This window comes from Dromiciops gliroides, chromosome 2 (genome assembly GCF_019393635.1).
Source record: "Dromiciops gliroides isolate mDroGli1 chromosome 2, mDroGli1.pri, whole genome shotgun sequence".
NCBI classification, from domain to species: domain Eukaryota; kingdom Metazoa; phylum Chordata; class Mammalia; order Microbiotheria; family Microbiotheriidae; genus Dromiciops; species Dromiciops gliroides.
This window is the reverse complement of record NC_057862.1, coordinates 227,834,987-227,849,044: the sequence shown is the minus strand read 5'-3', so window position 1 is coordinate 227,849,044 and position 14,058 is coordinate 227,834,987. Positions and strand designations below refer to the sequence as shown.

Sequence of the window (14,058 nt, the reverse complement as noted above, 5' to 3'; positions counted from 1 at the left end):
GGGGGGCAGGGCAATGAGGGTTAAGTGACTTGCCCAGGCTCACACAGCTAGTGTCAAGCATCTAAACTCAAATTTGAACTCAGGTCCTCCTGAATTCAGGGCTGATGCTTTATCCACTGCGCCACCTAGCTGCTCCCAAACTGTGCATACTTTTGAACCAGTGATACCACTACTAGGCCTAATTCTCCCAAAAATAAAAAAAAGAAAAAGGACACATATATACAATGTATATTAAAATAATATAACTAAGGATAAATTGGAAAGTGGCTGAATAAATTATGGTATACGAATATTAATAGATTTTGTTGTGTCATGAGAAATGATGAAAGGGAAAATTTCAGAGAAATCTAGGAAGACTTGTCTAAATTTATGAAGAATGAAGTGAACAGAACCAGGAGAATATTTTATATGACTCTGTAAAGACAAATGACTGAAAAGACTTAAGAACCTGGATTAATACAATGGGCAACCATGATTCCAGAGGATCAATAATGAACCATGCTACCTACTTCCTGAAAGAAAAGTGATGGATTCAAGATGCAGAATGAGACATTTAAAGACATGTGTGTGTGTGTGTGTGTGTGTGGAGGGGGGGGGGCCAGCTAGGTGGTGCAGTGGATAGAGCACCGGCCCTGGATTCAGGAGGACCTGAGTTCAAATCTGACCTCAGACCCTTGACACTTAACTAGCTGTGTGACCCTGGACAAGTCACTTAACCCCAATTGCCTCACCAAAAAACAAAAAATAAAGATGTGTTTGATTCTCTTGTATGCATGCATGCATACTTGCACACAATACATACATATTTTATATATATATTTGTTACAGGGGTTTGGGTTTCCTTTTTTTTTCCATTCAGATGTCAGGAGATGGGAGAGAGAGACAATAAATTGAAGCAATATAATTTTTTTTTTTAATGACCAAAACTGGAGAAAGGGGGCAGAAAAGGGTCCAGGAAACTTGGCTCAGACAAGGAATTTTTTAGACATGTCTCTGGATATACACTTACTTTCACAAAAGCCCCATTTTTCATCTGTTTTGTAGTCATAGGTTGTAGCACACCACAGCCTACCATCTTCCCGCCCATCTGATGTACATTCAGCATATTCTTTTTCAAGGAAGAGGAAGGGAAAGTGACAGGGCTCCCCATCTGCTGTACCTTCAATTGCAATCAAAACTGGAAAGAAAAAATTACAAAATGTATATAACAAGTATTATTATTCTCACTGGAAAAAAAATATTCATTAAAAAAATCGCCCCCCCCCCCCGCCTGCCCCCATTACAAATACATCTTCACTATCCAGATAGAACCATTTAATATCAACTATATTAAGAGAAGGGGCAGCTAAGTGGTACAGTGGATAGAGCCCCAGCCCTGGAGTCAGGAAGATGAGTCTTCCTGAGTTTAAATTCGGCCTCAAACATTTAATAGCTGTGTGACTTGAACAAGTCACTTAACCTTGTCAGGCTCGGTTTCCTCATTTGCAAAATGAGTTAGAGAAGGATGAGGTGGAAATAATGGAATCCTTGGGAGAAAGGATTCTTAAGAGTTTGTGAAGCAGGAAAGATAGGCATGACATACATATAATCCTGTGTTTTGGGAAAACTGATTTCAAAGAGTTCTTGAAGAAGGATAATATTCTATGGACTAAAATTTTGTCAGGGAAATTAGTACAGGAGGGATGGGAAACTCTCAAGAATAAAATTCTGAAGATACAGAGGTAAATAATTCAGATGAGAAGAAAAAAATATCATGGTTGTTTGAAAAGATCAATGTGCACAGAGAGCTCACCAACCATAAATTTTAAACGTGTTGCAGATAAGTACAGAAGATGAAAGTAAGGCAAGTAGCACGATGAACACAAAAACATGGCAGTCTTGTAGAAATACTGTCAGAAGTGCTAATGTTCAGCATGAGCCAAGGCTGCTAAGGAAAACTACAAATTGGGGGAAGGGGAAAAGGGAAGAGGAGAGTAAAAAAATAGATAGCACCATTGCTCAAGTGGCTAGAAGGATGATGACTGATAATACTGAGAGAAAGAGTATCTTTCCATCTCCCACTAATCTTCAGCTGCCTCTTCCCCTTTGAGATTTATTCTTTCCAAAATTCTCTCCCAATCTAGATCCTGGCTGCTATCTACTGGCTTTTTTCTCTCTCCTTTCTCAAGAAATTCAGCAACTGACTCAGTCTTTCTATTCTACCTCTTCCCCTTATATGAGATGACTTCAACATACATATTGAAGTTCCCTCAAATACTATAACCTTTCAGTTCCTCAATCTTCCTTACTCCCACCTCAGCTTTGCAAAAACAGAGCTGCTCTTGAGCTTGCCCTCACCCATAAGAATTCTACTTTCAAAATCAAGAACTCAGGGGGCAGCTAGGTGGTGCAGTGGATAAAGCACTGGGCCTGGACTCAGGAGTATCTGAGTTCAAATCCAGCCTCAGACACTTGACACTTACAAGCTGTGTGACCCAGGGCAAGTCACTTAACCCCCATTGCTCCGCAAAAACAAAAAACAAAATCAAGAACTCAGAAAGGCTGTTATCAGATTATAATCTATTTTTTCACCTCTCCCTATGTCTTCCTTACTCCTGTTATAGTGAGGCAGTTAGGTGGTACAGTGGATAGAACAGTAGGCTTGAAATCAGGAAAATCTGTTTTTCTACAAACTGCTTCCACAATCATTCCTTTCTTTGCTGTTTAATTTCTGCTATCTCATTAACTCCTAGCCCTTTCCTTGCTTTCTACTAACTTGCTCAAGTCTTCCCCATCCTTAAAAAACCCTCACTAGACCTTATCATCCCCTCAAGCTATTATCCAATTTCTCTCCTTTGCCAATTGCTAATTTTTTTTCTTTTGCAGGGCAATGAGGGTTAAGTGACTTGCCCAGGGTCATACAGCTAGTTAAGTGTCAAGTGTCTGAGGCTGGATTTGAACTCAGGTCCTCCTGAATCCAGGGCCAGTGCTTTATCTACTACGCCACCTAGCTGCCCCTCGCTAAAATTTTTTAAATTCTGCCTCAGCAGCATCTCTTACATCTGACTCCTTCTCACACAGCCACAACCCCAGCTTAGGCTATCATTACCTCTTGGAATATCTCAATACCCTTGAGACCTCATTGTTCTCTTAGTCAAAAATCTTGCCACTCCAATCTATGTCCCATCCTAAAATACAAGTCTGATGACATCACAACTTTACTCAAAGTTTGACAGTCCTTCACAACTTGCCTCTAATTTACCTTTCCAGATTTATTATACATTACTTCCCTTCATCCACACTACAGTCTGACCAAACTGCTTTTATTAGTTCTCATATACAACACTCAATTCATACCTGAAAATGAACCCCCATTATAATATGACCAATAATTGTAATCCAGCCTCTACTTAAATACCTCCAATAAATTGGAACCCACTACCTCTCTGGGCAGCTCATTCTACTTTTAGATCACTCTAATTTTAAGGAAGTATCCTTCACATCACACACTCAGTTCCCCATTAGAGGAGAAACACTTCTTTGGGATGTTACACAAGGGGATTATTGTTCAGACACATGTTGAGCTAAATAACCTCTAATGTCCATTTCAACTGAATTACCTACCATTCTATAATTTTCTACATCTTAATGATGACATTTATATTACACTTTGCTGCAGGTAAAACATTTTATGTATATTATTTAATTTGATCCTCACAATAACCCCATGCAATACGTGATTCAAGCATTATTGTCCCTATTTTTTAAATGAAGAGATTGGAGAGATTATAAGATCATATATATAGGAAAAAAAAAAAGGGAGATCAGAGGTCATCTAGTATAAGCCTTTTACTAACAGATAAGCAAAGTGGGCAGAAATATATAAATATAGATGCCCTGAATACTGTGCCAGGTGACCTTTTAATTATTATTACTGTAAAAGAAATAGCAATAATATTTAGGTGGCACTGTAAGTTTTGTTTTTATTTTTTTGCAGGGCAATGGGGGTTGTGACTTGCCCAGGGTCACACAGCTAATAAATGTCAAGTGTCTGAGGCTGGATTTGAACTCAGGTACTCCTGAATCCAGGGCTGGTGCTTTATCCACTGCACCACCTAGCCGCCCCGACACTGTAAGGTTTTACAAAGCACCTTACACACATCATTTGAGTCTCAAAACAAAGCTGAACAGATTCAAAAGACTTATTTAGCTTAGAGTTTAGATTAGAGAAGAATAGGAACCTTTTCTTTAAATCGACTGTATGTTCATTTATCCTAGTTTTTTCAACATTTGAGAACAAAAAAAATAGATCTGTACAACACAAGTGACTGTTATATAATCTTATTTCCAGAAACTGAGTTAAATACATAAGGAAAAGGAAGTTAGTTTTCAGTTCATTTCACTTTATGTCATCCTTTGTTTTTAATATATAATTACTTATTAGACAGTCTACTAATACATGTGTGGTAGAGTTTCCTTTTGATATTGCTTAACATTGTCCTGTATTGGATCAACCAGGAAATTAAATTGCTCTACTAAGATGTAATGGAAAAGACCACTGAATTTAAACTTAGAAGGCCTAGGCTGGATTTGCTGCTTTGATGGATATTTCCTTCAAACAAGTCATTTCACCTGAAGTACCCACCTCACAGAATGTTTGTAAAACAGATATTGATGGGGGCAGCTAGGTGGCACAGTGGATGGAGCACCGGCCCTGGAGTCAGGAGTACCTGAGTTTGAATCTGGCCTCAGACACTTAACACTTACTAGCTGTGTGACCCTGGGCAAGTCACTTAACCCCAATTGCCTCACTTAAAAAAAAAAAAAGAAAAAGAGAAAAAAACCAGATATTGATGTATAACCTGTACTGGTGGTCTTTTTGCTTATTCACATCATGAATTATACTTTAAAGCATGATGAAACAAATGTCACCAACTGCTCTATTTGCCTCTCTAAGGAGAGACTATGAGTCATCACTCCACTTAGCTGCAATTTACTTAGGTCTTTTGGTTTCACTTACAGTAAGAATGTCAATATCAACATGACTCAATGCCTCAGTCTATCAGTGAATTTGTCATGGGACAATGATCCTATTATTGGAGTACAAACATTTAAATTAATGTTTATAGATACTATATAATAATTGTGTGATTCTTAGCATGCTCTGCCTTTTATTCCAGTATTCTGCCATTGTCCATGTGGAAGCAGAAAGAAGCCACACAGGGCTCAGGGTCATTTTGCATTTTCCTTTGTTTCATGAGCTGCTGTGGTCTAAGAATTCTTTTTACCTACTGACCAGTTTACTAGTGATAAGCTTTGCTATATTTATTTGGGTTGGTCCTTAACAGAATAAATCTATGACAAAGACTCTACTTGAAGATTCTTCAATTTGGCAGAACCTGCCAGGGCTTGTACTGTATTAGAGCATTCTAAAACCCAGAGTCACCTTCATGCCATGGTGAAGCACTGATATAGGATTTCTCTATTAAAGAATATTATAAGGTCTCTTTAATGAAATTCATGACCATTCAAGAGAGATCAACTCAACAATTCACAAGGGAAAAACTCAATGGATAAGAAATGCTTTTTGTCCAAACTGTAATATACTCCTAGATATACAGTCCATTTAGTTATTAGTCCATCACTATATCTATCTATCTATCTATCTATCTATCTATCTATCTATCTATCTATCTATCTATCTATCTATCTATCTATCTATCTATGACAGGGACTGCAAATGGATAATGAACTAGGCCCAGAATTGAAAAAGAGGAAGAGAACAAACTAACTTGCATTTGAGAAATCATCCCGTAATTTAAACGATTCTAAGCTGCTCCCTGACACAAAACTTTACCTTTACATTAAAATTCTCCAGTGATGTTGTATGGTTTTAAAAATGGACAACCACAATCTCTGGAGAATCTACATTACTAATAAACCAAAGGCAACAGAAGGATGGGTCATGTGTGTATGCAGCATGATAGCATACAATTAGCATAATTTATGTATATGAAGTAGCTTCAATGTTATCATGGAGGAAAAATTCATAATGAGCAAAAGAACAATCATGCAGGGAGATCAAAAGATCCCATGTGCTACACTATATTTAGAAATTGTTGAGAAAGCACCTAGAAGAAAGCCTTAAGCATCGATGACTCAATAACAGGTTCATGGGGACATAGAGAAAAGAATTACACAATATCAGAAGGTATGGATTAGCTTCAATTTCAAATCAAGGAAATCACAGATCACATTAATATGTGGTTAACATCAAGGGATAACTTGTAAGGTCTTCAGCAACACTATTAGAAAGGGAAATTAGAATTAGAAGAAGTTCCTAACAACTAACACCATGAAGAAGTAGAATGGGCTGCCTCAGAAGATAGAGGCTGGAGGGGCAGCTAGGTGGTGCAGTGGATAAAGCACTGGCCCTGGAGTCAGGAGGACCTGAGTTCAAATCTGGCCTCAGACACTTGACACTTAACTAGCTGTGTGACCCCGGGCAAGTCAACCCTCATTGCCCTGCAAAGAAAGAAAGAAAGAAAGAAAGAAAGAAAGAGAGAAAGAAAGAAAAGATAGAGGCTGAATGATAGGTTTTTGGAAATGTTGTAGATGGGACTCTTGATTCAGCTAGAAGTTGGGCTCCATAAGTCCTAAGGTCCCTTCCATCTCTAACATCTTATGATGTAAAAAAAAGTAATCCACACACTGGCACTTATTCCAAATTTGGTTTAGCAGAGTACCTGCAATCCTACTTAACACAATAAACCACATAGAAACTTGGAATGAAAGTAAAGTTGATAAACTAATATTGTTATTTCTTTTCCGTTTACCAAGAATAACAGTTCAATCACAAATAATTCTTTACTACATAGTTCAGTAAGTCATCATCACTATTCTAATGCAATAATTAACATGATTTTTGGAGCTTTGGAGTTTTTAGTTTTGTTGGTTTTAAATGTGACTCACATGGTTTGAAGATAAGTACTACAAGGTATAATCTGAAAATACAGTGAATTAAAAATTAACTCTTATGATACTGTTCTCTTGCAGCAATTAACAACAGATGAAGTATTATTATCCAGGAATGGAAATTGCTATGCTAGAAACTATTACAGAATTTTTCAATCTTAAAAATGTAGTCATTTTCCTTTTGAGGATTTATATGGAATCAGACTGTTAGGTCTGAAGTGATCTAATCCAACCTTAACCTAAAAAATGAAACCTCTACATCTCCAAAGAGTATCATAAAGATTCTACTTGAAGAGCTCCAGGGATATGAAATTCACTATCTCTCAAAGTAGCCAATTCCATTTTTGGATTATTCACTGATTCTAGTTCTATCCTCTGAGGCAATCCTTCACTTAACAACTCAATATATTTGAAGGCAATTATCATCTCTTCTAAGGTTAAACATTCCTTTAGTCATTCATTTTAGGACAGTTTTGTATCTCTTCTTCCTTACTGGCCACTTTCTTCTGGACTTACACCAGTATATCTAGAGAATATAACTGACTGAAAACAAGTGTTTCCATTCTAGTAACCTGCCTTATTATTCAGAAAAGAGTTACCAAAAAAGTTTTTTTGAGGCGTTTCGGTTATAAACAATCTGACCAGGTACAGCCTGAAGTTTTCGTTTCCTTACCCTTAATATTACATCAGGTTTAAAACCTTTTGATACTCTATAATCTTTCTACTGTAAAATTGCATCACTTGAAACCACACATGACTTGAGTATTACATCATATGAAACTAGAATTATTTTACATATTTGAAACAGTTCCTAAAAATAGCAAGTACAGGTACAAACTGCTTTGCATGACTTTAAAAATAAGTAGGATTCCTAATTTCCCCCTTTATTAGATTTTCTTTCTTTCTTTTTTTTTAATGAGGCAATTGGGCTTAAGTGACTTGCCCAGGGTCACACAGCTAGTAATTGTTAAGTGTCTGAGGCTGGATTTGAACTCAGGTCCTCCTGACTCCAGGGCCGGTGCTCTATCCACTGCGCCACCTAGCTGCCCTTCCTTTATTAGATTTTCTAAACTACAAGAGAAAAAAAAAAGTTGACTCAAATACATGTCATACACTTAAGGAAATACACGCTTTCTAGACCTCTGAAGGAATTACCTAAGTCATGGCTGCATTGCTAAAGTGGAACAAATTGTGAAAAAATGCACATACTACTTTGGAGGAGTTGTGAAATAGTCCAACTATTCTGGAAAACAATTTGGAATTATTTTGAAGATATGACTAAACTGTTCATATCCTCTGACCTAGGTATTTTATTGTAAGGTCTCTCTCTCATAGAGATCAATGACAAAAAAAATAAAAAGGCTCCATATGAACTGGAATACAGTACGTTTTGTAGTAGCAAAGAACTGGAAACAAAGGAGATGTTTAACGATTGGGAAATGGCTAAGTAAGATGGAACACATGAACAAAATGGAATATTACTGTGCCTAGGGAATTATGAATATGAAGGATACAGAGAAGCATGTAAAAACTTATGAACCTGATGCAACGTGAAGTCAACAACCAGGAAAATAATATTTGCAGTAACTACAGCAATGTAAATAACAACAAAGTAACTGAAACTAGATGCTATGAAATTAGAATGACCAAGCTTGACCCCAAAGAAGAAATACAGAAGGCACTTATTCCTGGTTTTGTTTTGGCAGAGGTGGGGAATTATTGGTATGGGACATTATTCATGATGTCTGATAATTTCAATATGTTGTACAGTACTGTTAAATTGTTTTATTCCTCTCTTTTTTATTCTTTGTTATAAAGGACAGCTCTCTGGAGAGTAAAGCAGAGGAGGATACCTTAGGAAATCTAAGTGCTATTAAAAATCAAGAAAAATTATTTTTTAAGTGTAACACAATTTATCCAGATCTTTAAGATAGAAGAAAAAAAATTCAATGGATAGTCTGGAGAGGTTCTTGCAATAGTGGGTGGAGTTTTTTAATAATTAAGCCAACAAGGATGTTTTCTCCTTCTGTTACTAGTAAAGGCATTTGAATATTCTTAAATATTATCCCAAAGACCAGATCTTTCTGGACAACTGGCTACTCCTTGGAAATACAGCAGACCCTTGGAAGCTGAATTAATTTTATTAGATCAGTAAATACACTGGAGTAGTTAATTTCAAAATGCCTTGGAGGACCTAATGTATAGTAAAATATTATTCGTTTGAACCACAAATAAACAGAGTCCTCAAATAATAAGAATTTTTTCCTGAGTAAAAGTTGCAGACAGTGAGGACTCTAAAGAAATTTGGTTTTCAGAAGCTCTCTACTATGTGAAGTCTAATGAAAAAAAGAAAGGAGTTTCATAAGTCATAGCAAAAATGATCCATAACATTTCACATTTTGCCAGAACTACAACTTTGATGTTTACAAGAACCCCATGAGCACAGAATTTGTTTATCCTGTTATTAACTTACTAATTTAAAATAAAACTCTTCAGATTTAAAAAAAATGTAAAATGTGGTAAGAATCTGCTATAGGAAGCAGGCTATATAGTTTGGATTTGCAAACTCATAATTTCAGGAAATTCTGTCCTTTCTTCATTTTTAAATAAGGAAAAAAATAAAACCTTATTCTCCACCCCTCTACCTCCCATTAATTAAACTACAACATTCATTACCCAACTAAGCTGGTTAACCAAAGCTTCACTACACTTCCACATGCACATAATTAGAAAATAACTTACTCATGTAGATATATCTGAGGACATTACTTTTTGATTTAAAACAACCAAAAAAGGCATCAATTTATAGTAGTAATTTATCAATTACTCAGGTAAGCTTAACAAAATTCTAAGAATAAGTTACACTTGGAACAAAGACACATGTTAGGTGATTTAAAGAAAACAATCCTAAAATAAATAAAATAGCTAAGAGCAAATAAAGAAAGGCTTTAATATTACAGCTGTGAAAATATGTGACAAATCTCTTGGGAAAAGATACAGGTGTAGTGGAAATTGCTGGAATGTCAAATTGTTGTTGTTTTTGCAGGCAATGAGGGTTAAGTGACTTTCCCAGGATCACACAGCTAGTAAAGTGTCAAGTGTCTAAGACTGAATTTGAACTCAGGTCCTCCTGAATACAGAGCTGGTGCTTTATCCACTGTGCCACTTAGCTGCCCCATTCTACAAAAGGCTACCTGAGAATTGTTCGAGAAGGTTCTAGGTTCTGTCACACAAAAATTTAAGAACTGAACTGAAGCAATGCATTTGTGTTTTTTAGGAAGGATTAGAAAAATCCAACCCAAAGGAGACTAGGATTCCCCTGAAGGGAGCTCAGTTCTAACTTACTGTATTTGAGAAACAACTAATTTTACTTTGTATTTAATCAGGGCATATGATTTTATTTGTACAGGAAACACTTTCATGAGGAAATTAACTCTACCAACGCAGTTCAGCAACTTATTTACACTTAAGATAGTTGTCTGGAGCCATGAAAGGTTAAAGGATTTGCCCAGGGTCATAAATCCTCTATGTGTCAAAGTAAGGACTTAGACTAAAGTCTTCCTGACTCTGAGGCCAGCTCTTTATCCACCAAGGCACACTGCCTCTCACCCATTTTATTACAGTCATAAAAATGAAAACAATGGCTTATGTGCACAGGAGAAAAAAAGAAGCCTGGCAAATTTAGTGAGAATAAAAGAATAGACCTTGGAGAAATATAATACAACAGAACTTGCTGAAGAAGAGCACTTGCTATTCAAAGGAATTTCTTGGTCTTTCATAGGTTAGCATTCAAGTATTTGTTCTTTGTTTTTTAAAAAACCAAGTTTTAAAAAAAAACAAACCCTGGGTTTTTAAGTAAGTGATAGTCTAAAGAGTTTCCTAGACAGTCATACATTCTTCTATTTTCCCTTTAACTTTTTGCACAATGATGATGCTGTTGGCAGATGTTTGTGTTTTTCTAGCCTCCTACTTTCAGGCTAATTTTGTTTCCACAAGAAATCTTAATTCCCCTTTTAACCAGCACTTTAGTCACCCTGTAGTTGAAACCAGCTCATTTACCTGAGAACACAGGAATCATAAACACTATAAGAAGTTTAAACTCTGTGTCACTGAAAGTAAACAAGAAACTCAGTCACTGTAGTCTAACAGCTATTGTATTGAAATCTTCTAAGTAGAACAATGCCAAGGCTGAGTCTTTTTTGTAGCTTGATGCCAAAATAAGTGTCCAAAGGAAATTGAAAGGACTTCTGAATTACAAGCTTCAGTCTGACCACTGAGGTCTCCAGTCTCTAGCACAGCGTCTTACACCTATATGCCAACACTTCCCTGAGTCTGTGATCTCAATGGTGTGGATATTCCCTCCGCATTGCAGATTGTAACCAGTCCATAACTGTCCTTCCTATAACTGCAAATGCCCTCCCTAACTATCTTGAACTTAACTCCTTTGTATTTGTGATTATTCTTTTATTATTTTTTCTGTAATGTCCTCGTTGTGTTTAACAAATGCTTCTTGGATCAGATTCAGAAAGAATTTATAATCCCTCTTGTCAAGCCCCAAATATATCTCTGGATATATAATCTTTTTTTTTTTTTTTTTTTTTGCGTGGGGCAATGGGGATTAAGTGTCTTGCCCAGGGTCACACAGCTAGTAAGTGTCAAGTGTCTGAGGCCGGATTTGAATTCAGGTACTCCTGAATCCAGGGCTGGTGCTTTATCCACTGCACCACCTAGCTGCCCCCTGGATATATAATCTTTACATTATAACATGTATGGCTAAATCTTTACATTGTCTTCCTTAAGAATAAAATTGAGAGGTAATATGGTATAGTGGATAGAATTGGCCTCAGGGTGGGAAAGATCAGGATTCAAGTTCCATCTCTGACACACATTAGCTATGTGAATCTGGGCAAGACTCTTAAATGTAAGTCACAGAGAAGGTGCTGACCTGCATTATATAGGAAGATTCCTCATCTGGGAGTTCCTTGCACTGCAAAAATTGCAGGTCCAGTCCCTATCTTCTAATCATACGGTAACATGATGGCAATAAACCAAGTTATATATTAAGAGTCTATTTGCTATTTAAAAACAATTACCTTTATCACATTATGCAAATCATAGTGGCTGAGAAAAGTATAATGGTCCCTGTTTTGGAGTTACTTTGCTTTCATGTACCTGTGATTTTTATCAATGTAAGTACACTTATCTACCACTCCCCTTCCAGACTCTGACTGTCCTCCATGCTTGAAATGTTCTCCCCCCCTCATCTCCACCTCCTATTTTCCCTGGCTTCCTTTGGGTCCCAGATAAAATCCTATTTTCTGACATTTGGTGACCTCCTTCCCTCTTTCTTAATACTTGATAATTCCTTCTCTATGATAATCATCTCCAATTTAAGATATCTCCAACAGGAGATAATAATATATAAGTATACCTATATATCTGTATCTCTCTTTAACCAGATATATATGTTGTTTGTGTGTCGTTGTGTGCTGTCTCCCAAGAGAAGGGGCTGTATTTTGTTTTGTTTTGTACATCTAGTGCTCAGCACATTGTGTGTGCTGACACCTGTGTGATTCTTGTTCATATTTTGACATGGATCCTCCATGCAAAAAAAAAAAAAAGAAGGCAGGCACTTCAGCACAAAAAGGTACAGACTACAAATTTAGGCACTTGACGTGTATAGGTGTATGGGACAATGAAGGCTAGAAGGGGGCTTTTGTGTGAGCTCTTTGAGAGCAGAGACTGACTTTTGTCAGTTATGTACAACTGTGACCAATCAAGAAGACAATGCATATTTCTTAGAGAAGTCACATGTATTCACAAGGGATAATCTAAAGAAAAAGAAAAAAAGACCAAAGGCTCTAATAATAGCAATGATGAAAATAATAATAAATAATAGCAGGTGATCTTTACAATATGTCATCAGGCCTTCAAAATGCTTTACATATGTTAGCTAAATTTATCAACTCAATTTTTACTTAGTACTTGCTATGTACTAAGGTAAGCCCTGAGATAAAATGTATAATTATATTGGTTATATGTTGCATAAAATGATTAAGAAAGACTAGAGGTGACATGAAGCTTCGAAGGAAGGACAGATTATTAGTTCAGTATCTTCTATCTGATTCCAACATTGCTTTTAATGACCTGCTAACCATATATTTTCATATGTCTACTATGGGACGGATATTTTTTTTACGATAGGGCTAACATTACAAGGAAAGCCTCATGAAAGAGGTGCTATGTAAACTGGGCCATGAAAAATAGGTAGAAGGTGGCAGGGGAGGGCATTCTCGACACGGGGAGTGATGTGAGCAAATGTGTGGAGGTGGGAAAGCATAGATTGTGAAAGAATTAGTTCACTAAGAGCATATGGTTAGGTGAAAGGTTTCTTTCCAAAAGGCTGGAAATTCAAAACTGGGATCCATCCAAACACAGGTTTCTTGGGCTCAAATTTTGTGCTCTTTCTACTTCACATTCAGCAAAAACAGTAAACATTCTTCTGCCTTTCCTTTAAAATGTAAGCAAATCAATTCTGCTTTTCAAATCAGGAAAACCTGAAGGATGCAACACAGTACCTGATTTCAATACTTCCTCACTTTCTTCCAAGTCCTTGTTTTCTAGATTTGGCATTTCTAGAGAGTTAGATTCTTCTATAATACTTTTAACATCTCTGTCTTGGCTCTTGAAGCTGTTCTCTTTGGCAGGGGATTCCAATTCTGGTTCTTCTGATTCAAGGAAGATCTGACCAGCTACTACTCGGCCTGCTGTGGAATGGTCCTTTACAGATTCTTCTGATGGCAAGGAAGTCTGAGAAGTGTCAAAAAAGTTTCACAGTAAATATATTTTTAGTACATTAATTTCATGAAATTAAATTCCAATCCATACTGATAGGTTTTCCCTTCAAAGGTCTCTTTCAGGAGTGTGACCTATATTTGGCATGTGTTATAGATAGACTAAGCTGACAAGTTATGTTAACTTAGATTTAGAAGTGACTGTTGGGGCAGCTAGGTGGTTCAGTGGATAAAGCACTGGCCTTGGATTCAGGAGGACCTGAGTTCAAATCCAGCCTCAGACACTTGATACTTAACTAGCTTTGTGACC

The 14,058-nt window shown here is 36.7% G+C and overlaps 1 protein-coding gene across 3 annotated transcripts in view; it reads right to left on the bottom strand.

The window, feature by feature from the left end:
- SEL1L (SEL1L adaptor subunit of ERAD E3 ubiquitin ligase) overlaps window positions 1-14,058 on the bottom strand; it is a 75,552-nt gene that overhangs the window by 46,355 nt on the left and 15,139 nt on the right. For all 3 annotated transcript variants that reach the window (XM_043981968.1, XM_043981969.1, XM_043981970.1), the window contains exons 3-4: window positions 13,533-13,764; window positions 1,010-1,177 (exon numbers count right to left, since the gene is read on the bottom strand). In XM_043981968.1, coding sequence (XP_043837903.1) covers window positions 1,010-1,177; window positions 13,533-13,764 — 400 coding nt within the window. The remainder of the gene's footprint in view (window positions 1-1,009; window positions 1,178-13,532; window positions 13,765-14,058) is intronic.